Source organism: Eucalyptus grandis, chromosome 11, assembly GCF_016545825.1.
Source record: "Eucalyptus grandis isolate ANBG69807.140 chromosome 11, ASM1654582v1, whole genome shotgun sequence".
In the NCBI taxonomy this organism is placed as follows: domain Eukaryota; kingdom Viridiplantae; phylum Streptophyta; class Magnoliopsida; order Myrtales; family Myrtaceae; genus Eucalyptus; species Eucalyptus grandis.
In genome coordinates, this window is record NC_052622.1 from 48,342,852 (window position 1) to 48,368,112 (window position 25,261).

Sequence of the window (25,261 nt, forward strand, 5' to 3'; positions counted from 1 at the left end):
CCATCAAGAGCTACTCGACTAAAAAACCTTGTGAGTTCCGTGTGAAAGTGTAAATGCACACATATTCTCTTGAATATAGTTTGGCCTCACTCGTGGCCACGCCTTGCGATGGTCTAGGCGAGGCCAGCCTAGCCAAGGCCTCATGGTCGTGGGTGATTGTAGCCATGGCCTCATAGTGAAAGAGGTCACCTTCGCCCATAGCCAATAAGGTTGACTTTGCCCAGTGGCTAGCTAGTTTCAACGACCCTCGTTGATCACTGCAATAAACAAAAAAAAATAAATAAAAGAAAAAATTAATGAAAAAAAATTATTAATAATTGTATATGTAATATTAATTGTGTCAATGGATTCAATTAGTAAAATATGAAAAATTTTATAATTAAATCGATATAATTGAATTATTGATAATTGAATCGATAAAGGTGCAAGAGGTTTGAGTTTAGAGGACGTGAGCTCGTCCAGGGAGATCGTGACCGTTGATCTCGCGTAATTCAAGCCCGGTCTAACTAGTCCTCTTTAGTCCAACCAAATTCAACTTTCTTCCTCGTTTCCGAGAAAAAGCGGAGATGCCCAGAAAATAACAACGGGACCCACCCTCCCTCTCCTTCCAGGGGAAGGTAACGGCCCTCACGATCGCCTACTCCCGCGACCAGCTTACGCCGCTTCCCCCCGAACGAAGTCGATCGACGACAGTCCAAGTCAAAGGGCAAAGGTCCTCCCCCAGAACCCATCCACAGGCCGACACGTGTAGTTCCCGATACGACGCCGAGCAGGGGATCATGGACTGCGCGGGAGGACCGACCTCCCTGCTTCGTCCTTTCAAACTTTTGTTGAAAAAGAAGAGGACAAGCGTGCTTTGCTTCTGACTTCATTTCGCTCGCTGGCAGCGACAGCGAGCGATTCCTTCGCGATCGGGAAACACGAACAGAGAGAGGGATGGAGCACTCGGAAGGGACTTCGACAATGGCGAGTCCTCCTTCTCCGGCGTCGTCATCGTCATCGTCGTGTAGCTCCTCGCATTCCTCTCAGTTTCCTCCCCTCCCGATCATGGCCCTCCGCGAGACAATCGTCGAGAAGATCCTCGAGAATCGCGTCACCCTCATCGTCGGCGAAACCGGATGCGGTACTCTCTCTCTCTCTCTCTCTCTGTGTTGTAGAGTGCTCTGCTGCATTGCGTTGTGGTCGCGTTTAAGTTTGAGCGGTGAACGATGAATTCAAAACGCTGAGCTGCGATTTTGGATGATCGGGGTCGTTATTGGGAGATTATATGTGAAGAAGTCCTTCATTTCTCCTTTTGAGGTATTCGAACTCGTGTGATGCGAATCGAGCGCATGCGATTCCTTTCCGTTGTTGTATTTCATGGTGTTTCGCGGCTTCGGGAACTAAACCGAAGGAATAAAGTGTTCATGAATGATGAAGAGGTCACTTTAGTCTAGCTCTGTGTTATCTGGTCTCATGCAGCATGTACTGATTATCACAAAACTGCGGGAATGTGATCGCTTGTTATATTCCAATGAATGAAAATTTCGTACTCAGTTTCTTAGTTAATCTCTGCAATAGTGCCAACACATGGAATGTCCATCTAAAGAATTCTTAATCTCGTTCATTTGATTATATAATGGAAATTTGGGAAGATACGAACTTATTTAACTGGTAACCTTATAAACCATGTATTTTATTCAGTTAAGCACTTCGTATTCACTGATTCTGATTGCTAAAAACTTACTCGAGAAGGAAGCCGGCAGATTGTACATTTTGTGTACTTCTTATCCCCCCAAAAAAAAAGTCGCATCTGGAATGTGGAGATTTGGCTTGATGTCAGGATGTAATTGGTTTGTTATTGTTTCTGTTGTTGTTGTTGTTGTTTTAAAGCTGAATATAGTCTTCCATCATCTAGCTTTTAAGAGGAGTGAAAAGGATTATTCAGGATTCTAATAGTTTGGTTTTTCTAGTCCTATAATTGATTGTCCTTCAATATAAAGGAAGCTTTCAATAGAAACTAAAGATGGGGCCTTCAAAATCTGTATCATGAGAAGCTTTTATTGGCTGAATGTTGATTTTAAACTGATTCAACTGTGTAATGCAATACTGGGATGATTATATTTGTGCTTGCCCTGAAGTTACAAATGTGAATTCAGAATCGAATTTCATTGGAACTGGTGCTGTCTACTTCTCTGCATCTGATTGATGCTCTGACCTGTTTTGTTAGTTCTCCACAGTATGCTGCTTGTTGATCTGATTGTCTGTTCTAAATGTCAGGGAAGAGCTCTCAAGTGCCTCAGTTTCTGCTAGAGAGAAACATCTATCCTGTAATATGTGCACAACCTAGCAGATTTGCAGTAGTAGCCATGGCTAGAATGGTTGCAAAAGCCCGTAATTGTGAGTTGGGCGAGGAAGTTGCATATCATGTCGATCATTTAAAGAATATATCATCCAGGTAGTGATGCTCTCTCCCCCTCCCTCCTCTCCCCCCAACCCGCCCCTCCACGCTCAGGAAAAATGTTGATTGAAAGAAGAAACGCATGCGCCTATTATCGCCATTTCCTTAGTATCAAGAATTGGATGGTCCAAGATGTTTGATATGCTGTCTATTTCTTTGGGTTTCTGGAGCTGTTGACTGGCACTACCAATAGTCACGCATTGCTTTTAATATCTACTGTCCTTTATATCCTTCGGCAGGTTTGGATTTTTGGATTTTGTGCCTTCTTTATCTGTCCCCCAGTACTTTTGAGCTAATCTTTAGCAAACTTATTCGCAAATAGGTATTGTTTTCCACTCCATAGAACTAATAAATTATACAGGTGGACATTCTTAAAAGTTAAGTTGGCCCAACATATTCAGCCATACCATTACAGAAATATGAACTCTTTTCCCATCTATATTTTATGTGTGAAGAGTTTCCAAATTCTATGATCATCGTAAGTAGTGAGAAAAATGTCCATGAGCATCGTGACTTGAACACCCACACAACTGATGAACCTTTCTGTATACCATATTAGTATGAAATAGTTACAACATGTGAAATGTACTATGTTATTTGTCAAGCTTTTGCATGTAAAGTTGTTATAGCTTCGGCAATTCAAAAGTAGGAGAAGGTTTTTTTACTAATGAATCGATATTCAAAATCATTCCATTCCGGATCCCTTTCTCTAGCAAAGCATTGGGTTTCTAAATTCTCATAGGGCCCCCTGGAATTCCTTCCAGAGCTTGTTGAATAATTTTTATAATTTTTACGGTGCTGAAGTAACCCATGCCATACTATCGGGAAAAGCTCGAATGACCTTCAAAAAAAGGGTATGTACCCGAAATCAACAAACCCCGTTTTCATGGTTTAGGCTGCTCCCATTTCGCTCGCCGCTACTATGGGAATGTGATTTGTTCACAATTTTCCAAAACTTAAAAAAAAGGCAAATATCGAAATGTGCAATCCTATATAATTTGTTCACAATTTTCCAAAACTGAAAATCTTTATTTTCATTTTCGAAATTCTGGAGGGGAAATCACAAAATAGAAGTAATAAGCTGAACCAAATAGGTCCAAATTCAACCTTGCAACTGAATTTTTCCACACAAATGTGATCTTAGATTTCATTTCATTAATCATTTTATTTTCTTCAATTTCATATGGTATTTTATTTTTGTGATATCTATGTCATTAATGCATGTTCACAAAGTAAACACTGTGTCTTAAACGGTCAAACACGTATATGCAAGAGTCGCTTCCTTTGATTTTTTTATCTATATATATATTGGTTAAGACTTTTTTTTTTTTTTCAGTGGCTCATGCTTATTTTATATTGATTCACCATTCTGTCTTCTTTTACAGCTCAAAGATTGCCTTCAAAACTGTGGGAGTTTTGTTAAATGAAATACGTGAGAAGGGTCTGAATGCGCTTGATTACAAGGCTATCATACTAGATGAAGTGCATGAAAGATCTGTAGAGTCCGATCTCCTTCTTATCTATGTGAAGCAGTTTCTCCTAGAGAACAACAACCTCAGGTCAGTTTATTAATTTTTCCCTGTATTTGATGTCCTTTGAAATTTATTACTTAGTCTGCACAAAATGATGGTGTCATATAATCTTTTTTGAGTAGCTTTATCGATAATCATTGCTAGTGATACTTGGGGAGTCTGTGGTTTATCAATACATGCTTTTATCAGGTAGTAGTGCAAATAGAATGAGGATGCATTTGATGAATTAACGAAGTGGAAATAATATATTACACTGGCAATATATACAGAAAACCATATCTTTAAATTGATGTTTCATGGATAGCAGTCGCTTTGTGGCCTTAGAAACTTAGTTCCTGTTTGATATTTTACAGGGTGGTATTAATGTCTGCAACAGCCGATATTGCAAAGTATAGGGACTACTTTGGAGATATTGCTAGGGATGAAAAAGTAGAGGTGGTTGCCATTCCTAACTCCAACCAGCAAACCATTTATCAAAGAAGAGTTTTATATCTTGAGCAGGTAAAAGCTCAATTATTAGTCCAGATAGGCCTAAATTTGCAGCATTAATTTTCAAGAGTACCCACTCAATGGTTGATCATTTGGCATTTTTGTTTCACATGGAATTTCAAGGTGTGTTGGCGTAATTTTTGCTTTTAACAATAGACTTTACTTTCTGCTTAGTGTTCAGATTTTACTATTATTTAATACGTAACACCTTGAATTTTTGAAAGCATGCAATTATTAGCAATTTGAGTCATTTAAAGACATGTAAAGTTTTTTTCCTGATTCTTTAATTTGCAAAATAATTATTTTTAAATATCTGGTGGGAAAGTCATATATATATATATATATATATATATATATATATATATATATATATATATTTATAGTTGCCATAAAGTCATGAGTAGTATAAGAAGTCAAAACAAACAGATCCTGAACTGAACTTCCTTGAAATTATGATGTAGTAAAAGTAGACTGGAATCTCCTACTGCTTTTTCACTTATTCGAGCCACGGCCACCCATGTTTTTGCACTTATCAAATGCTAGAAAACTTGGTTCGCAATTCTTAGCGGTGAAAGCCTAATGCCGTCGGGGCAATGCTTGCGAGTACTTGCTTCTGCTTTAAGAAGTCTGCTTGAAACGGTTTGAAAGCAGATTTTCAAGAACTAATCCAGGGCTGATTTTGCAGCTGTGGCCGTTCAAACTTTCTATTGCAAATGTTGGAGAATACTCGTAAACTTTGTTTTTACTCTTGAAATCATGACGTGGGGTCCATCAAGATAATGTCGAGATTTGTTGCGGATTTATTACCTAATGGTCGATGATTTTTTAATTAGAATGTGAATAGAATTTCTTTTATTTCTTTATCCATAGTATAATCATAGTTGATTTTATTCGAATAAGGCGATATTTATCAATTGGTTACATTTTCCTTTTTTAAATTTTTTTTTTCTAGTTTAGGTTTTCATGCATATAAGTATGCGCTTTATTTTGGTGTGAAGCAGTTCATCTGTGAGCGTGTTGCGCCTTGTGCGTGTTTTGCGGGTTCGTTTATCCGTGTTTATCCCATTTCTACTACCTCCGTTAATATCAGAGTCGGCAAATTTGCTGGAGAGCAGAGCCATGTCTGGTAACTATGGCAGTGGAGGCAACTGTCCCGCTAAGAGTGAGCATGGTTCAGGTGGGCAGTTCCCATCCTAGAATCGGGAACTGCCCATTAAAGATTGGTTCCAACCAATTAGAACCGCTAACTGCCTATTAATTCCATGGATCCATTTGGAAATTGGACCGTTAGTCTAGTCTGGTTCTTGAGTGGGTCTATAGAGTCAGTCCCATCAAACTTCATTCGTTAGTACTATAATATGCAATAAAGAATTATACAATGGAATCACCTCATTAAAGACACTCCCATTAGAGCCAATGAATTAACAATATTAATATGTTAGGAAGTGTGTAAACAAAAGAGCACACTCATAGAACTTGTTGTAAGTAGGCAAAAGTAGTCATAAATACTAGTAAGTAGCTTAGGGATTTAGAATTTTTCATTTTTTAAATTAAAAATTAAAAATATATTATATATATTATTGGTCCGGTTCAAGTGGGCGGTTTCACACTTGAAACTAGGAATTGGATTGATACCCACCGGTTTCAATAAATTGGAACCTAGAATTAGACCGATTCTCTTAAGAATCATCGGTTCTTGGGCAGTCTAGTCTAGTTTCGGGCAGTCCGGACAGTTCCTGGTTCCTTTCCACACCCCTACGTCCCGCTGATGAAGATAAGGGGGCACAAGCCTTGTGGACAGCTACTTGTCGACTCAAGGAATCTTGACAGGCCATTGTCCACAATCTTCAATTAACTCTAGACACGATAGTGTAGTGGTTTGGTCTGCGGGAAAACCCGGAAAGGGCCGACGAGGTCAGGGCCGCGGACTAAGAGTGCTCACGGCCAACTGTTCCAAGAAGTCCGGTGGTTCCTATTAGAGGAATTTGATTCGGATTGGGATAAGCTGGGAGATGACTTCGCAAGTCAATATGGAGATCACGGCTTCAGCTGAGATGGGGATGTGGACTATGTTGAAGCCTACGGCCAGAATCACCACGGCAGGCTATGCGGGAGAGGTCTTAGACACTAAACACATAGCTAATTAGAAAATTGCTGAACTTGTCTAACCATGCCTGAGGGGTCCGTTTTAAGCCATACAATGCTCGTGGAAGTAAACACATGATCAGGCCGAGATGGATCGTGGTGTCCAAGGGGCTAATCCACGTATTCTGGAATTTCAAGATCTCCTAGGGGGAAGGCACTTTCGACATCGAGTTGGCGAATGAGCCAATTATGAACAACTGCAACATCAAGAGTGATACGAGGGTTCTAGGCTTAACGAACGGATTGAAGGTTTCTAAAAAGTCAACACCCTCCCTAGCTGACTAGTCGAGCTTTGAGATGATCCAAAGTACCATCAAAATCTGGTTTTGAAGACCCACAAGCAACAAACATAGTTCATGTTTTCTTGTTGAGTAACAAGATCCCAAGTATTATTTGTGGCAAGAGCATATATTTGACCAACCATTACCGCTTTATCCTAAGAATGTTTAAGAGCAGAGGCAGTGCCGCGAGGCTCAGAGTGAATGGATGAGACAACAATGTTACCATACTTGGGATCGTGCTTAGAAGTACCTGATTTAGACCTAGTGATCGTGGAATGTTAAGGAACAGTAGCTATGATATGAAATTGATTGTGACACCAGATGTGTCATAAGAAGCCATAACTATGGTATCATTGAGGCTAACAATGCAACCTAAGGGGTGAATAAATTGATTTATAATTTGAAAATTTTCACAGAATTTTTTTAAGTTTGATAGATATTTAAGTAGTTTGATAATATCATTTGCATATACTTCTAGTAAATGGATATAAAGATAGAAAATAGAGAATTTTATATGCAGAATTTCATAGTGGTTGAACTAACATTGAGCTTATTCCCCTCTACTAGATTAACAACAATTAATAAGGCTGGAATCCATTGGTAATCTCAAGAGAGGATACAATATAGCAAGTGTTATTCTATATGAAGTTGATTAATCCCACTGTGAAAAAACAAGCGTTGCTATTATACTGGTATACTTCTCTATACATAGATTACAAGCAAAAAGAATTCTAAAGTATCACAAATGTGCAGCAGCACAATTGCAAGAAGAGAGAGAACAAGACAACATCAAAGTTGTAAATTTCTCAATTTTTCATCAACCTTTTCAACTTGATTTGAATCTCCTTTATAGAACTCTAGTCTCCAATGTAGCCATTGGAGAGTCTTCAAGAAAGTCAAAGGCCGTTGGGGCTCCCCGTCGCTGGAAATCTGGCCGCCCAGCTAATCTGAGTTTCCTAAGAAAAGTAAGTTTTCTCTAGATAGAGTACGCTCAATCAAAAGTTTGTTTATCTGACTGTTTGAACAAAACAAGCAAAAACTGCTCTAACTCTAGTCCTTCTGCACAAGTTCCAAGCCTTGTCAACGGTTATTTACTTTTTATTTGACATCAAAATCAATTGAAAAGAAGTTGAGGTCTTCCTGAGTAGGTAACAGAGGCACGATAATCGTTTCCTACTAAATTGATATAAGGAGCTATCTTTACTTGTGATTCGATGGGTTTATCTGAGCTACCCTTAAGTATATTAGCGATCAAGACTCTATCCAGATGTTCACCTGCTCATAATTTTTCTTAGTTCTAACGAACATCTCGTTCTACCAAACTTGTTCCCCTTTTGTCAAGATCCATCTATCTTGTAAAGGTCTTTCCATTCTATACTTTTGACACCATTGATTTGGTGAAGCATTCCTCATATAAACTTCGCTATATTATGATGCCATATGAATGTATCAAGTTATAGTCAAAATACATGGTTTTGTTACTTTCAAAATATCATAGGGGGGTTTTCCATTAATCACCATTTTTTTTTATGATGATAAAACCATCTAGAAATATGCAGATTTGAGATGCACAAACGAGCAATTTGCGGATTAAGATTGTGATTAAATAGGATTTGACTTGGTTATTAGGCTTTGAAAATATAATAGTTAAAAACTTGAGCATACATTAGCAATTGATGGAGTCTCAAAACATTGATATGATTAAGGAATATAACGAGACAAATGATAGAAGCACCAGAGCTTGTAATTGGAAGTTTAAATTTACTCTAGTTTTTATCAAGAGATGGTTTCGTAAATCCGTTTTTTTCGCGGAAAATGAATGATTGGAAAAGCATTTTTCTGATAAAAATTACTTATATCGCTTGACATAACTAGCCAATGAAAAATGTTTTCGTATTGACAAAAATTTATAGTTAAATATTTTGCAGATGATTAAAATAATTAGTTAACAAAAATTATTTTCATTATCAACAATTATTTATGTTTAAATATTTTCATGAATAATGAAAATATTTTTGATTTATTCATTTTGGTGAGCGAAATTTATTTTAATAAATATTTTAAAGAAAATATTTTTCAAAAACTATAGTTTTATCACATGGTTTATATTTCCATTATCGAAATGATCATTTTAAAGAAAATATATTCCAAAATCATTAATTTTTCGTGAAACAAATGGATATATGATTTATAAGAGCAATCACAAAAGCTAATAATTATGAGGGTAAAAGTCAAAGAAAAAAAAAGATCTTAAACTATACTTATTTTGACACATTTATCTTGAACTCCTTTTTGTAAAATCAAAAACCACATTTACCATATACTTTTTATTGTAACAATGAATCTTAAACTTGTACGTTTGCGACACATTTACTCTTTGTCAAGGTTATTTTAGATGATTTTTTAATCAAAATAACGTTGTGTTTATTTCATCTAAGCCATGTCGATATTTTTTACTTTCAAACATTAGATTTTTAACAGTTTTGATTGAAGGTAAATGCGTCACACAAGTATAAGTTGGTAAAAACATCGTAAATATAAAAAAAAATTGTATGGGGTGTTATACCGTTGTAAAAACGTTCATTTGAGTGCCTATTCTGGCAATCATTCCTTATGGTATTTTAACTTAAATTTTCCTTATGACATGGATTTTTAAAAGAAAATTGAAGTCCAACGTGGAAATTCTTTGTCCAACACGTCAATAGGAACAAAAATGTCGTCGTTTTTCTCTCTCTCCAAATGTTTACTCTCCAAGAAACGACGGCGTTTTCTAAATGCTTCTCTGATTGCCTCCAAAACGAGAAGATACCTCTTTCTAAATGTTTCCTCTCCAAAACTCGTAAACTCCATAAAAATGCAAGAATGTCATCATTGATGAGCTCTCCGGCGGGAAGGAAGAGGAGTGGGTTTCTTGATTTGGACACGTTCTTGTTGTCCTTAGGGCATGTTTGGCAACGTGCCAAATAGTGCCAGATTCTGATTTTTTGTTTCCAGAATCAGTTTGGGATGAGAATCACGTTTGGTAAAAATTTTGTTCCCGGGAACAATTTTGGACAAAGATTTGAGAATAAAAAAATGTGATTCTCTCGTCCGAGAATCGAAAAGAATCAAAACGGTGAAACCTTGCTCTTCCCTTTCGTCATCCCGGTTACCGTTCGCCACCGCCCGCCGTCGTTTCCCGCCGCCCGTTGCTGCTGTCCGCCGCCGGTCGCCGGAGGCTCGCCAGGCCAGAGCGAGGTCCGGCGAGCTCGCCGGAGGCAAGCCCAACCATTGGCGAGGCTTGGCCTTGCTAGATTTGGCGAGGCCCAACCTCGCCGGTGGCCAGGTGAGCCTTGCCGACTGGGCGAGGCTCGGGCCCATTGGGCAAGGCCAAGCCTTGGCGGGCTCGCCCGGCCCGTTGGTGGCCAGTTGGCCTCGTTGAGGCGAGGCTCGACCGACGAAGGCCGACCTCGCCGAGGGCCGCAACGCTCCGGTGAGCGTTGCCGCCAGATGAAGAAGAAGAAGAAGAATAGGAAAAAAGGGAAAAAAAGAAAAAAAAGGAAAAAAGAAAAGAAAAAAAGTAAAAAATTTATTTAAAATTTATTTAAAAATCAAAAGAAATTAATTTGAACATAATCAATTAACACGGTATCAAACACAATTGTATTCCAAAATTAAAAATTTTGGACAGTTATCAAACGTGCTTTTTACTCGAATCAATTTCCGGGAAACATAATAAAAACAATCATTTCTAGTTAGAATCGGTTCCTAGGAACAGAATCGTTGCCAAACGCGCCCTTAAATCTTATTCTCGGTCTTTCTTTGACTCCATTCTCGCTTTCTCCTTCGTCGCAAGCGCCTTTGGAGAGGGGGCTTTCACGGCGGCCTTGGGATTGGGACTGATTGATGACTTCACCGAAAAGGAGTGCGTACGAGCTTCAAAGGAGGCATCTTTTGGTTTGTGCTCGTCTAAATGGAAATCAAGCTATCTTTATGTATTTGTTGGTTCATGAACGAAATTAAATTTTGCCCCAATTTGTTTAAATTGGATTATGGTTCTTCAATCAGATTTCCAAAGCCGTTTGCCTTCTCACCTCCTGACTTCATCTTACCGATGAGCCATGTCGGATGATATACAATAAATTTAAGCCACGTTGGAATTTCTGCTAATAGCACTAAAGCAAACAAATTTTAATAAATGTGACTATCGCCCAATCTGAGGGAGATCTACTCAGCCCTCCCCTGCGGTTGTTGAGGGTTGCCAGCCACTAGTTGGCACCTAGCGCCCTGTCGATCATAACCCCACTATTGCCAGCCCTTTCCCACAATGGTGAGACGGCGGCGCCAATAGCTTGGTTTTCCATAATTCATTTTTTCAAACTTTTAAATATAGCTTATTTTTAAAATTTAATTTAAATAAATTTTGACTTAAAAAATTAGATTTAGATAAAAATGACTTTTTTTAACCTTCTCCTTTTGCTATGAAAATAATAATACAAAAAATTCAGTACGTGAGCCAAATTGGATGGAGTAATTAGGGCGCGTTTGGTAACGATTTTGTTCTTGGGAGCTAATTCTAATTAGAAATGATTATTTTTTATTCTGCTCCTAAGAACTGATTCTAAGTAAAAAAACGCGTTTGGTAATTGTTCAAAATTTTTTATTCTGGAATAGAATTACGTTTGATACCGTGTTAATTGATTATGTTCCAAATTAATTTATTTTAATTTTTAAATACTTTTAAATATATTTTTTTTTCCATTTTCTCCTATTCTTCTTCTTCTACGAGGATTGGCGACGCTCACTCGGAGCGTAGCCAGCCCTCGGCGAGGTTGGCCCTCGTTGGTCGAGCCTCGGGCGGGAAACTCACCTAGCCCCGCCAAGGCTCGGCCTTGTCGATGGCGACACTCGCCTAGCCCCGCGCGACACTCGGCCTAGCCGCCGAGGCAAGGCCAAGCTCGGCGGGGCTAGGTGAGACTCGCCAAGCCTCGGCGGGGTTGGCGAGGCTCGCCCGACCATCGGGCGGGGCTGGGCGAGGTTGGCCTGGTCACCGGTGAGCTCGTTGGACCTCGCCCTGGTCTGGCCATCGGCGATCTCGCTAGACCTCGCCCTGGCCTGACGAGCCTCCGGTGAGCTTGCCGAACCGGCGGACGGTGACCGGCGGCGGGCGGCGGCGGACGACGGCGGGTGGTGGTGGACGGCAATCGCAGGATGTCAAAAGGGAAGAATGAGACTTTTATTGTTTTGATTCTTTTTTTGATTCTCGGATGGAGAAGCATATTTTTTTTTTCTTAATTTCTTCCTAATCTGTTCCAGGAACAAAATTTTATCAAACGCGATTTTCGTCCCAAACCGATTTTGGGAACAAAAATCAGAATCGCACTTTGTTTGGCACGTTGCCAAACAGGCCCTAGAATGATTGATGGCATTAATTTGACAAGCTGGATTTGATTGCACTTTTTGAAAGTTTAAAATTTAATTGCATTTTTCGTGATTATTTTAAAGATTTTCAATACTCTTATCCTTAAATATTTTACTTCTAATGATAAAATAGTAATTTTTGATATAGATAATATGAAAAAACTGGCAATTAATAGCAATAGCTATGACATTGTAAATATTAGAATAGTCAAAATAGAGAGTGAGAGAGTCCATTGTTAAAAAGAGGTTCAATGGTAACTTACCTTGAGTCAATGCAAATTTCTAGCGGGCCATGCTTTCATTAGGATTCTTGTTTCTACTCAAAATCCTGCTTTTATTCAAATATGTAGTGAACAGGTGAGTCTATCCAAACTTCACGCACGTAGTTCACTTATGTTTTATTTCCATTTATTGGTCTTCGTGAATACATTAGTGTTCAAGACTTTACTTAATTGTTCACTTTATCACAGCATCTCCAATTCCCCCTTCTTTTCTTCAAAGTTGTTCACCCTTTATCAAGGTAGATACAACTTTTATCAATTCTTTCACTTTGTACTTTGAATTCCGTCAATGGTGATAAATATCTTTTATATCAACATTACCTTATTTCCATCTTAAAATAATAATGAGAAATAGATAATTTTATCAACTTCAAAATATCATATCAAAATTGTTCAAAAAGTTTTAAAGTTATTGTATTTTAACCAATTCAATCTTAAACTTTACGATTTTGTCAATTGAGCCCTAAAATTTTCATGCTTTAGTTTTTTTGGGCCAATTTTTGGCTAAAATTGCTAACATGGACATCGACCATCGTAAATAGCATGGCCGTTGCTAACATTGATAATTTTTAATAATATTTTAATATTTTTTTTGAAATTTTTATTTTTTATTTTTATTTTTATTTCATTTTCTTCTCTTTGCCTTATTTTCCCTATTTCTTTTCTTTTTTTTTTTCTTTTCCCTTTCTCCCTCCATCGAGTCTCGTTGATGGTGTCCAACACTCGCTCCTAGGTGAGGGCGACACTCGCCCAAGGTTGGCAAGTGTGGCCCTTGCTTGAGGTTGGTAGAGGGAAAAATGGAAAAAGAAAGAAGAAAAAGAAAATTAAAAGAAAAAAAGAAATGAAGAGAAAGAGTAAAAAAATAAGGAAAAGAAGGAAAGAAGGAAAATAGAAGAAAATCAAAAATCAAAAATCAAAAAAATTATTAGGAATTGTTGATGTTAGTGCCGACCGTTCATGTAGGATGGACAGTGTCTATGCTAGCGCTAGTCAAAATTAGCCTGGATGAACTTAATTGGTAAAATGTGAAACAATTTAAGATTAATTGATAAAATTGAAAGATTTATGACAAAATTGGTAAAAGTACAATATGTTCAATACTTTTTGGACAATTTTGCCCAATATATCATAAAGGTTTTCCCAACATATAGTGTCATGGTTTACTGAGACATTTGACCTGGTGTTGAATCCCGCATCGATTTAAATGATCATGTAAACTCAAATTAGAAGATTCAGATTTCCTCTTCAATGAATATGACCAACAATATCGTGAAAAATCATCAATAAACACCACGTAGTACTGAAACTGTGGTAACGAAGAAACAGGGGTTGGTCCCCATATATCACAGTGTATCTTGTCCAAAACATGGGAACATGAAAAATCTGAAGAACGAAATGGCCATTTACCACTTCTACTAATTTGACAACTAGTGCAGAGTCCACTAGTTGGTTTAGATGTAAAATTATTCCTTTTCAAATATTGCAAAGTCCACTAATTATAAATTGTTGTGGAGTCCACTTCTTCAATTATAACAGGTTGTTATTCTCACAGTAGTCAAAAGACTATTATGCTAACAAAACCCTTACTATTTGGGTGTCCCAATTTTGATGCTAAACTTGCTCATTTGCAGACTTTTGCCTCTTAAGAGAAAAATGCTGAAATTTGTGGATCTCTGACGGCATACAATCAGCAATGATTCCTGCCTGATATCCAGGCTTGATGTGTCTTTTAGTCCTTGATACAAAAACTAGATCCATTAAACTCAAAATAACAACGATAATCCTGCATGAGTCGAGAAACAGAGAGAAGATTCTCCTTTATTTGAGTAACCACCAAAATGTTTCGATGTGCAAGTGTGCTAGATGCATTTCCAATAAGACTAGTACCAATATGAGTATTTGGAAGTGATTCGCCTGTGGCCACCGTCACACCATCTTTGCCTTGATAAGGTAGCAAGTTTGTAAGTTTACCCGGTTTATCTGTGATATGAGCATCAGCACCTGTCTGGATGCCATTCATCTTCATGCTGATCAGAATAATGCAATGCAGTTTAGGCTGTGGTCAATGTCATCGCTTGGATAACTGTTGTCAAATCGATGCCAACACTAGAGTTTGTCAAAGCCCTTCGTTTTGCAAATTTGACAAGTAGGCAAAGATGCCTTAAGAAACGTTTGAATTTGAGCCAGCAGACTGGGAAAATGTAGGGGACATCCTTGATTTGATTGGCAGAAACCATGACCTCTTGAAATAAATCTAACTGAGCTGCCACGGCCTCTATTGCTGCCTTCTTGACCAATAGCAGCATTCAATTGATCACAGATGGCCTTGAATTCTCTATAAAATAGACAGCTGAGGGTTTAGTCCCTTTTTGAATATGTTGCAATTGCGCAAGGAGGTCGAAATCCCGGGTGAGAGTGCTCTCAGTATCCTGTTCTGTTAGAGCGTTCTATACCAGTGAGGCTGTTTTAAGCCCTACTGCAAGTCCTAGAGCTTCTTCAGTGACGGTACCAACCAATGACCCAAGATTTGATGAGTGAGATCTGTCCAATCCATGATTTGTAATCTGGAGTTGCAATCTGCTGCCCATTTTCTCGATCAAGTGTTGGTGGAGAAGCGGCTGTTTCGCCAGTGAGAAATCCTAGAATATCTTGACTTTCAACTAATTTAGCTTTAAAGGTGACGAATTTAGCCACTTTGAGATTTGAGGGAAATGAATATTTGGGGGCAGCAGCCATTGATGTAGCTAGTGTTTGATTGTGCCGATCACATAAATAGCTTTAATTGTCCCTAGGCAAAAATTGCCTCTTTAACAGCGTTTGCATCTTTGACCATGTTGTAACTAGTGTTTTGCCTTCTAACTGAATCTCCATCTATTCGAAGGACCAATCCAACTCATCTAGCCAATTTGTGAAGTCTTCGATATTTAAACTCCCATCGAAGGTAGGACTCTCCACTTCCCTCTTGAATTCCTCCTCCCACCAGTGGCCAGGTCATCGCCACCACGATCCCGCTGATCAACACTGTAATTGCAACCACGACACCACTGCCCATCCGTGTGGTCATAACAATTGATCCACACATTCAATCTATGGCTAAACCAAAGCTAAGTTAGGAAGGTTTCGGTAACAACCAAGTGTGACGATTTGATGTCGGGTTGTTTTTATGTTGATTTGTTTCTGGAATCTACGATGCTTGACTTGTTTTTCAGATTTTGTTTCTTAAAAGAACCCTAGGAAACAATATATAATCTCTAATTCTGGAGGAAAAAATATGAAAGCAACCTCTGATTCCACTAAAACTAAGGGTAATAGGTTCCAGTGTAAGTAGATTTTAGACCAATAGCCTAGAACCTATCCTATTAGAGTTGGTTTCTACTTTTTGGAACCGGTTCCTATTGAAACCATGGAACTGAAGCGGCCAGTTCCAGGGTCAACTGGAGAGCTGAGCCTATTTTAAAACGAATCAGTCAAGGCTAGTTCCCCTCTTCTTCTTCTTCTTCTTCTTCTTTTTGACTCAGGAAGCCACCTAGTCCCCGTGTGAACCGGTCATGTAAGGCCAAATTCTCGGGTTGAACCTGGCTGGTGCTCACCCCTTGCCAAAACACTAATATGGATGCCTAAGAATTTAAGCTAGAATGAAAAAATGGAGATTTGCGTTTGTATGTCTCCATTTATATGATATAATAATGTTTCTTTATTACCTCTGCTACACACTAGAATATCTCTAGTGAAAATGCATGTTGTAATGATAACACCTCCAACAAACAATAGCGCTACATCCTCCCTTAACGGACTTCATGTAAGCATTTGATGCGATTGGACCTTCATTTGCGCATCCGCCTGTGGGAAGAACTCGAGTACTTTAAGCCTCTTTCGTTCATGCACAAGATAGTAGATGATTCAAGGCTTCAAAGTACGGCCTGCATATCCATTTGCCCCCTAGCTTGACAAGAGGCATATATTATCTCGGTACATATTCAATAGCTCCGGACATCATACTCCGTATGCATTTTCCTAAATATGTCTTCCGCATATCACACCAAATTCATTACATATGCTATACAAAGGCTGTCCTTTTTATGACCATGGCGTATAAAGTTCCCTGTTAGTGCTTTTCCTGCTCAAGTCCGGATGTAGTACTCCTGTGTCAGTATATGTGTCTAGTCCTGTTCAATCCAATTCGTGGTCTCTATTCCCTGGACCCCTTAAAACCTAATTATGGGGAAAACTCTTTTTGACAGTGGAGCAGAGTTGGTTCAGAAGATGAAATCCTCATGTTTTTAAAAAAATGTGGGAAAAAGAGATGGCAGAATCGTGGTACTTTTATTTTCTTGCGATGGCATAATTGATGTTGTGAATAACAATGAATTTTTATGATCAACATTTTACGCAAGCAAAAGCCATTGATGAAGCATGATAATTCCTGACAGTTGTTTTTTTCTCTCTTTTCTGTAGAAAGGTTAATTACTATTTTTCTTATGAAGAGATGAGTATCTTCGAGGTCTTTTCAAATATAGCTTGAGAGGCACCCTGTTATTTATTAAATTTTACTGAACAGGTAACCAAATTGCTTGGAATAAGTTCAGACTCAGAATCATTGTCAGTGAAATATTGCAATGGGGAAAGCCCTTCAACAGCCAAGGCAGATATTGAACCTGAAGTCCACGGACTCATTCGTGATCTAATAATGTATATACACGAAAACGAGCCAGACATTGAAAAAAGCATCTTAATTTTTCTGCCATCATACCGTTCACGGGTGCAGCAATGGCATCTTTTGAAGTCCTTAAGTTCATTGTTCAAAGTCATTTTGCATAACAGTATAGACACAGAACAAGCTTTGTTGGATATGAAGATCTGGAAGTCCCGCCGTAAGGTAAGATGCACTTTTGGGAAGCTCGAATAAACTTCTCATGTTTTAGCATTGGAGTTCTATTAATTTGCATGTTAGCTTGTTGCATGATCTTATTGGTAACTAAATCAAGATTAACGTGCTCCATCTAAAGGCATCAAATCATTTAGTCTCTCAATTTTTTTTTTTTTTTTTTTTGGGGTTAAAACGTTGTTTAGTTGGTAGAAGTATTTGAGGAAGCAATAAAACATGAAGATCGTGTTCTGAAAAGATTTCACAATAGAAAACTGTATCAATAGATTTTACAGGGAAAACTTTACTTGTGCTGATTTCTGAATCTTTGGCAGCATTTATGTCAATAAACTGATGTAGAGATGGGAAGCCAAAGATCTTGCTTGCCCTATTGATATCATTGCATGGGTGCAGATCTTTTAGGCATGTTTCTCCCTGTGCTGCTCCTCAAGTTGCTTTCTTCAAGAAGGCTATGGATTAGTTTGCCTCTGCTTTTTTAGGAAAGCTTACGAAATTATGTGTACTTATCAATGTGAAATTAGTATGAAACAAATATAGTATTTGCTGTGGGAATGTACCTTTTCTTATGCCATTATCAGTGTTGAAGCGCGTGCATGATTGTGAGAGGGTATGAACCAAAAAAAGAAAAAAAAATTGAGAGGAATTGGGTGATTATAATAGGGTGGATTGAGACATGTATGAAATGAGTGGCTACTCGATGAAATGAACGTAGTAAGGGTGATATTGAAATGTCAAAAAAGTGAGACAAGTGCAACCCTTTCCCTAATAATATGGATTTATGATAAAGTTGGATCTCTTTTCATTAGCCAGTTAGAGAAACATATCTCATATTTGAGTCCTTCTGATTTTAAAAGTTCTTTTTAACCAGATAATATTAGCTGTACAAGGTGCCGAGTCATCAGTGACAATTCCGGAAGTAGCTTTTATAATCGATTTGTGTCGATCATTACAAGTTTACTGGGACAGTAATAGGAAATGTGAAATCTTGGGGCTCCAGTGGGTATCCAAATCTCAGGTATCATATAAAGCTCAGCAACTTAGTCTCAGTTTCTATGTTATGTTCATGAGATTCAAAGTTACGTGTAGGCTGAGCAACGAAGAGGAAGAACCGGTCGGACCTGTGATGGAGAGATTTATAGATTGGTAACTCAATCATTTTTCAGTGATCTAGAGGATTACGAGTGTCCGTCTATTCTGAGATTACCACTGCAACAGCAAATACTTCTAATGTGTTGTGCTGAACAAGAGGCCATTAATGATCCCAGAGGTATGTTCCTTCTGTCTATAAAACAATCAATGTGCTGATGAAATGTCCTCTCTTCTTGTTTCACCTTTGTCTTCCACAAACTTGCCCAGATGCATCAATCTTCTCTTAGAACTGGAAGTGCAAAATGGGACTCCAACCTACGTGTAAAAAATCATGCCAAAGGATGGGAAATAAACAAACGTAGGGAAGAGGGCAAAATAAAAACTGAGAAGTCCTTTTCTTTCCTCTCTCTTTTAACATAGCCTTACCTTTCTAGAGCATTGAGGGCCTCCCTTCCGCTGCCACTGAAATCCAATAACTGATGACCTCCTTTTTATCCCAGTGGACTTGCCCATACAACATCTGTTCCCATTATGTGTTGCAATTTTAAGATCAACAAGTACATTGGTTAGGACATTTTGCCTTGCAAAATTTTCTTGTTTGATCAACTCCCTCCATATTGGAACCCTATTTGGCTAACAAGAAGTGACGAGAAAGTGAATCTCTTCAATAAGGTGGAAATTTTTCAGCTCAAGGAAACACCATGAGACATCCTTTGCAAAGCCTTACGGAATTTAACTGTCCTTTGTTGCCGTTCAGTTGACTAATCAAGAAATGGATGCCTTATACACTTTCAGGCATATATAGTTAGTGAAGCAACTATGGAAGGATTGAAATGAATGGAAAGGCATGCTGTTTTAATGCTATTCAGAAGATACTGAAAGGGGGATTGTCAGTACTGATCCGAATTAAGAAGTATTGTCTTTGGATCTTTTCCTTTTTGTTCTTAGCTAGGACTACTGGAAAAACTTAACGCAGAAATTATTCTGAAGCCATATTACTGACACATCCCCGCCACATTTATCACTGTTCAATTGCACAAAATTTGACATTGGACGATTTAAAAAGGGAACTCGCATCTATTCCAGAGCTCTAAGATGCATGATGACCATTTCCACGATTATGATTTTAGCATTCCCTGATATTCTGCATTCATGTATTCAGTATTATTTGATTAATGGAATGCTAATCCTTAAAATATAATGTTAGTGTTGTTGCAGAAGGCTTTAGACCCTCCTGATCCTGATGCTGTTCAGGATGCATTAGATTTGCTAGTTCATATTGGTGCACTCCAGCCATCTCATAGAGGGAGGCTTGAGCCAACATTCTATGGACGTCTGCTTGTCAGTTTCTCTCTGTCTTTTGATGCATCTCTGCTCATAATTAAGTTTGGGGAGGTTGGATTGCTGCATGAGGGCATTCTTCTTGGTGTATTGCTGGATACGCAACCTCTACCCATCATCCATTTTTTTGGGGAGGATGATTTGGTACTTTCTATCAAGCAAATGCTAATTTCTTTTTAAGATCCATTAACAGGTGAAAGACATTACTCATTGGCTATTCCCCTTTTCTTTCCAGTTTTCAAAGGACATTGGCAGCTACTTTAGCAGAGATACTAACAGACCCCCAATCGGTCCTCTAAAGGAGGTGATCTTAATGGCGAACTTGTGTGCCTTTAAGTTTTGGCAGCGCATTTTCAAGGTATTCCCATTATTTATTCTTGAAGATCTTTAAGGTATTTATTCTGATATGTATGTTGTATTCTTCTGAAGGACAAGTCTCGCACTGAGCATTTAAATCGAGTTCTACAATTTGATGACATAAAAGCTACAGAGAAGACGGTGCTGGAGACCGAAGAAGAATGGTGCATCTTTCATAATCTTGCTCGGCCATCACTAAATCATGTTGCTGTAAAATGTGCGGTTGCTACTTTGTCCTTTGAGTTCTCTCCTGTCACCTCTGTTCTCCTTTCTTTCTTCAATTAGTAGGACTTTTGATTTTGAATTTGCTTTTCCTCAGATGAAGATGTCCTGAGTTCATTGCATCGATTTCGGCCCAACTTCCTTGGTACATCTGATGGTTTTCCTTCTTATTACTGTCCTCGTGACTTCCAACACAAATGCCTTCTTGAGTGTCTGCCAAATGAAGATGAAGATGAAGATGCAGATGCAGCTGGCCTAGATGATGAAGACCTCAATATATCTGTTGACACCAGGGAATGTGTTACTAGACCATTTGTTGCCCCAAATGACTTCAAGACAAAAAATGTGGCTGACAAATTGACAGCTGTTGTGAAAGAGGTACTTTATCAAACTTTACATTCCCTTTTGCAGATACCTATTGAATTACGTTTCCTTTTTCTGTAATGTTTTTATAGATAAAAGGTCATTACTTTGGATTGGCACCCAGTGATCAACGCCAGAGTTCTTCTGAGAGTCGTTTGTCTGTTGACAAATGGGGTAAATTATGTAGACATTTTCTAAAAGGATCTTGCAACAGGGGCAGCAATTGCTCGTTTTCTCATTCATTCCAAGCAAAAAAACCTTCGTGCAAATTCTTCATCTCTTTAAAGGTTTATACTTCACTCTTGACTTTTATTTTCACCGTATATAATATGCATGCATGTGTTATCAGCATACAAATTTCCTTTCTCAGAGTTTGTACCCACTTACCAAGTGAATGTTTGGTGACATGTTACGCTTTGTCAAGAATGTGATTAAAGAATTAATTTAGCACTTGATTGAAGCAAATAAAGTGATAGATAACATTGACAAGTTGGTGGCATGCTTTATATCTTATAGTTCTTAAATTACCTACTACTACAATTCACAAGACTGTTCACATAAAGCATATGACATTCTTCCTCATTTTTGAAGGACTGATTGTGTTGATCATGGGCAATGGAACCCCTCCATATGTGATTGAAAATTGATCTGCTTGTGCTTAGTTGTCGGAATGTCAGATTCCATTGTTTTGTTGTTCATTCTCAGTGGCACATGCTTCCCTAAGTTTCTTTGTATCTAGTTATGTATTTAATTTAATCAAACTAAGACCACCATGAACACCTTCTCCAGCTCCTGATTTTCTTATGCTTTTTAAGAGAATTTATTCTTTTTCTCAAGAATTTCAAATCTTATGATTCTGTCATTTGGAGGCCTCATATTGAAAGTTGCCTTGGAACATGTGCCTAGTGGCACTGCTTGGCATGTGCTCTAGTTTTCTTGGAGTGCTTCGATTCTTGTCAGGTGCTTGGCAAGCACTCAAAAGCTGGTGCAGTTAGAACCTTCAATCGTGTTCATTCTTCAGCAACTTCTGGAGAAGTTGCTCTAATCTGGAGAGTTGGCATTGTGATGGCTAGATCTATCACCTAGAGAGGGTGAATAGATGATTGTGCGGAAATGAAAGAATTTAAACCAGCGAGATAACTTTTGATGAAGTGGTCAGATTTTACCAGTATATAATTCTATCATAATTAATAAAGAAAGTAATGGGATAGAGAATTGCATACAAAAGTTTATAGTGGTCTGGTTTTTGCAAGCTTACGTTTACTTTCCCACGTTACAGCCAATTGGCTGGAATCCACTGATAAGAACTGATAAGAGGTTACAAGATTTGAGCATTGAACACTTAGGCTCGTGTGTAAAACTCCTCACACCCTCTCAACCTCTAAATGGTTATATAATGATGCCCACAGAGACGAATGTATAATCAGATACTTTTCAAACTTTGGAATTAAAAGCTTTAATTCTCGTGAATGTTAATTTTGATTCCTTCAGCTTTGAGATCTTCTCTTATACTCCTCTTAGTTCAAGCTGACTGTTGGACATATCTCTAGGACTTATCTAGCCAATTTACTCATTGGCTTGGATCTAGTTGAGAAATCTGATGGCTTCAAGATTGCCGAGGTCGATACTTCTCATAATATCTGCCGCCCATACAGTAGTATGGGTTTCCATAAGTCAAGTGCTCACGAATGGAAATAATGTTTCGCCTCAAATAAGTCATTCCAGGAAATCCAAATCTTCGAGAGACACTCTCCTTTGGAACTCCTTATATATAAGGTAGGAAATCCGATCAATTGTTATTAGTCGTTGCACGAGGATATTATTTTCTTCCTAGCCATTTGACAAAACACATAAACTCGTTATATATAAGGCAGGAAATTCAACCAATTGCTATTAGCCGTTGCACGAGGATATTATTTTCGTCCTAGCCGTTTGACGGAATACATAAGGAAGGAAATAATTAAACCACAACTCTGGTTTTGATTGATAACGTTTGATCACATCCCATTAGACTTTCAACCCTTATCCTTGATTATCATAACATAACACAATCTTAATCATAGTCAACCGGAACATCTTGATAATTCTTTTGAGTCTGGTTCTCTGAGTAACGTCTGATGATACATATCAGAGTTTCCATTAGAACTTCTTGATCAACCAAATTGCTCCAAGAATATCACTAGGAAATTCTTTCATCAGAATTATTGAACACTTATGGAAATGTTTTGTCAATCTTCAAAATCAATTTGAGAAATTTCCTCAACAGGCATTAGTTACTTTCTATTTAAAGGTCTATAGCACTTTTAGCACATGCTCTGTTATGCTCATTTTAAAACCGCTGGTATAACACAACTACAGGCTACAGCACTAAAGGTTATAGCAGAAGTTACTGGAAAGCTAAAGAAACCTAGATTGAGTACTTATAAAAAGAATTCCGTTGATGCTTCATGGATGTTGAAAAGGTCATATAAGCAAATAAACTTCTGGATTTTGCGGATATAGTCCTCCTGAGAGATTAGAGGCTTCTAAGCTTAAATTGGCTGCTCCTTGTCACAAGCAAGAGTTCCAAAAGCTGGCATTGGATTGCTTTGCATGTAGTCCTCCTAATAGATTAGAGGCTTCTGAGCTTAAATAGGTTGCTCCTTGTCTGAAGCAAGAGTTTCAAAAAGCTGGTATTGGGATTGCTCGTGTGCACGTGAACCTGTAGCTGATTAGGTCCACGTCATGCCACACTCTCTCATATACTCTTAAGTCTTGTTTTCATTTCTGCTGCTACTTTATTCCCCAATGCAAAGTGAAAGTAATTCATTGATTGATTGTGTAATTGGACTTGCAGGGTTGTCGAAATGGCGATTCATGTTCCTTCTCTCATGATCTGGGCACGTCATTTTCATCAGTCACTAAGCCAAGTTCATGCATGCCAGAAAATGGCAATGCTGATCCGGCCCTACTTATTCGGTTATTTCCTTTTGCTGATGATGGGAATATTCTTATCTTGGATGACATCAACTTCCATTTTACCTCCAACATTGCCCGGAGTTATGATCCCTTAAGAATGGTTGCCACCACACATCTCCTGGAATCCTCCATATCTGATCCGTCATTGACTGATGTCAAGATCATGTGGGGACTCCATCACCCGTACCAAACCATCATAGGGAAATCTGCAGAGAGTCAAGTTCTGTGGAAGTCAGTGAAATGCATCTTGTGGTTTCCTGATTTTGAAATTTGCGGATATGGAGAAAATTTGGAGGGACAGAGAAGTTTCCTGAAGAACTTCTTTAAGTATCTGGCAATTCGGATACTTGCTGACGCTTTATGTGAAGTGCCGGTCATTCTTACCATGAATAACCTTAGGTTCTCAAAACTGCAGGTAATTACTGTTTTCGAAAGATGGTGACAATTTTTTGTCAATGCTGCGTCAGCAATTACATGTGCTCGGCAGAGAGCTCGCCATTTCCATGCATGGCCAGTAAACTAGATTTTTTTTTTTCCTCGAGTGTATCTTTGCTAATTGGTAGTTAGGCTGATGAACCTTTCAGCTCGGTTTGGAGTGGCATCTCTTTTGCCAAAGTTCCTAATAGTGTGTTCAAGACATCTTTTGTAGATATCCGTCGTTAGCCCCTCGTGTTGTTTTGACAACTTTGTGATTATTGTTCCAGGTGGAGAAGCTGGGAAGGAGCTGCTTCTTCTTCCTCACCGAGTCATTTCCTTTCGCCGAGCAGAGCTTTGGGGAATTGGCGGATGTCGTTCCCACCGAGAAACTGATGGAGGTTTCCAAGCCCATCTCATATGTTTTTCGCATGTATCCTCCCGCAGACATCGAGTCCAATGATTTCCAAGCCGCGATTCAAAAATGTCTGCATGATGTGCAGTGACTTTCTGTGGTGAATAGGATCGAAAGGTCATTAATTGATCATAAGTAGCTTTGAGGATTCCTCCTTTTGCGAGGTTCTTCAGTGAATACGCTTAGGTATTGCCATGTTACGTCGGACGGATGACAAGATGTTCATTGTATTGTATGTGGTTGAACTATCGACAATCCTCACCCGTTGCGGTATTGCTTCTTTTCATAGTGTGTAATACTTGAGTAACACACACAACGAGGTCAACTGGGCCTTTGGAAGCTCTTTTCAATCTAGTCCTTCGAGTTCGACTCATTTTTCGACCTTAGCATAGAATAGCCCAACGGTCAGGAGAGTCTTGTTTTAAGATGTTTGATATTGAAGTTGCCATGGACAATCTAAATGTGAAGTCTTGTTTAAGATGTTTGATATTGAAGTTGCCATGGGCAATCTAAATGTGGAGTGACTTGAGATAGCATGTTCGCGTCATAACATAATCCCTTGGATCGCTGTTTTCTAATTCTGAATATAGCTGTCTTTGACAAAGAGGTCAAATCATTTCAATAGGCACGCTTCTTTCCCTTTATCCTT

The 25,261-nt window shown here is 38.5% G+C and overlaps 1 protein-coding gene across 1 annotated transcript; it reads left to right on the forward strand.

The window, feature by feature from the left end:
* The first annotated feature begins 860 nt into the window (after positions 1-860).
* LOC120285853 (DExH-box ATP-dependent RNA helicase DExH8-like) lies at positions 861-25,186 on the forward strand. Its single transcript, XM_010039913.3, has 14 exons — positions 861-1,123; positions 2,260-2,437; positions 3,826-3,999; positions 4,326-4,473; positions 17,127-17,444; positions 18,322-18,468; positions 18,540-18,720; positions 19,750-20,027; positions 20,119-20,241; positions 20,313-20,457; positions 20,560-20,840; positions 20,918-21,112; positions 23,662-24,198; positions 24,488-25,186. The coding sequence occupies exons 1-14, from the start codon at positions 937-939 to the stop codon at positions 24,701-24,703; spliced, it is 3,108 nt and encodes a 1,035-aa protein (XP_010038215.2). The 5' UTR covers positions 861-936; the 3' UTR covers positions 24,704-25,186.
* Positions 25,187-25,261: the final 75 nt, after the last annotated feature.

What these genes read in the sequence shown, in the direction of transcription:
- LOC120285853 (XM_010039913.3), top strand. Translation starts at nt 937, where the DNA reads ATGGAGCACTCGGAAGGGACTTCGACAATGGCGAGTCCTCCTTCTCCG. An exon ending in GAGTTTTATATCTTGAGCAG is followed by an intron (nt 4,474 to 17,126) that starts GTAAAAGCTCAA and finishes TTTACTGAACAG; the next exon opens with GTAACCAAATTGCTTGGAAT. An exon ending in TTTGGCAGCGCATTTTCAAG is followed by an intron (nt 20,242 to 20,312) that starts GTATTCCCATTA and finishes ATTCTTCTGAAG; the next exon opens with GACAAGTCTCGCACTGAGCA.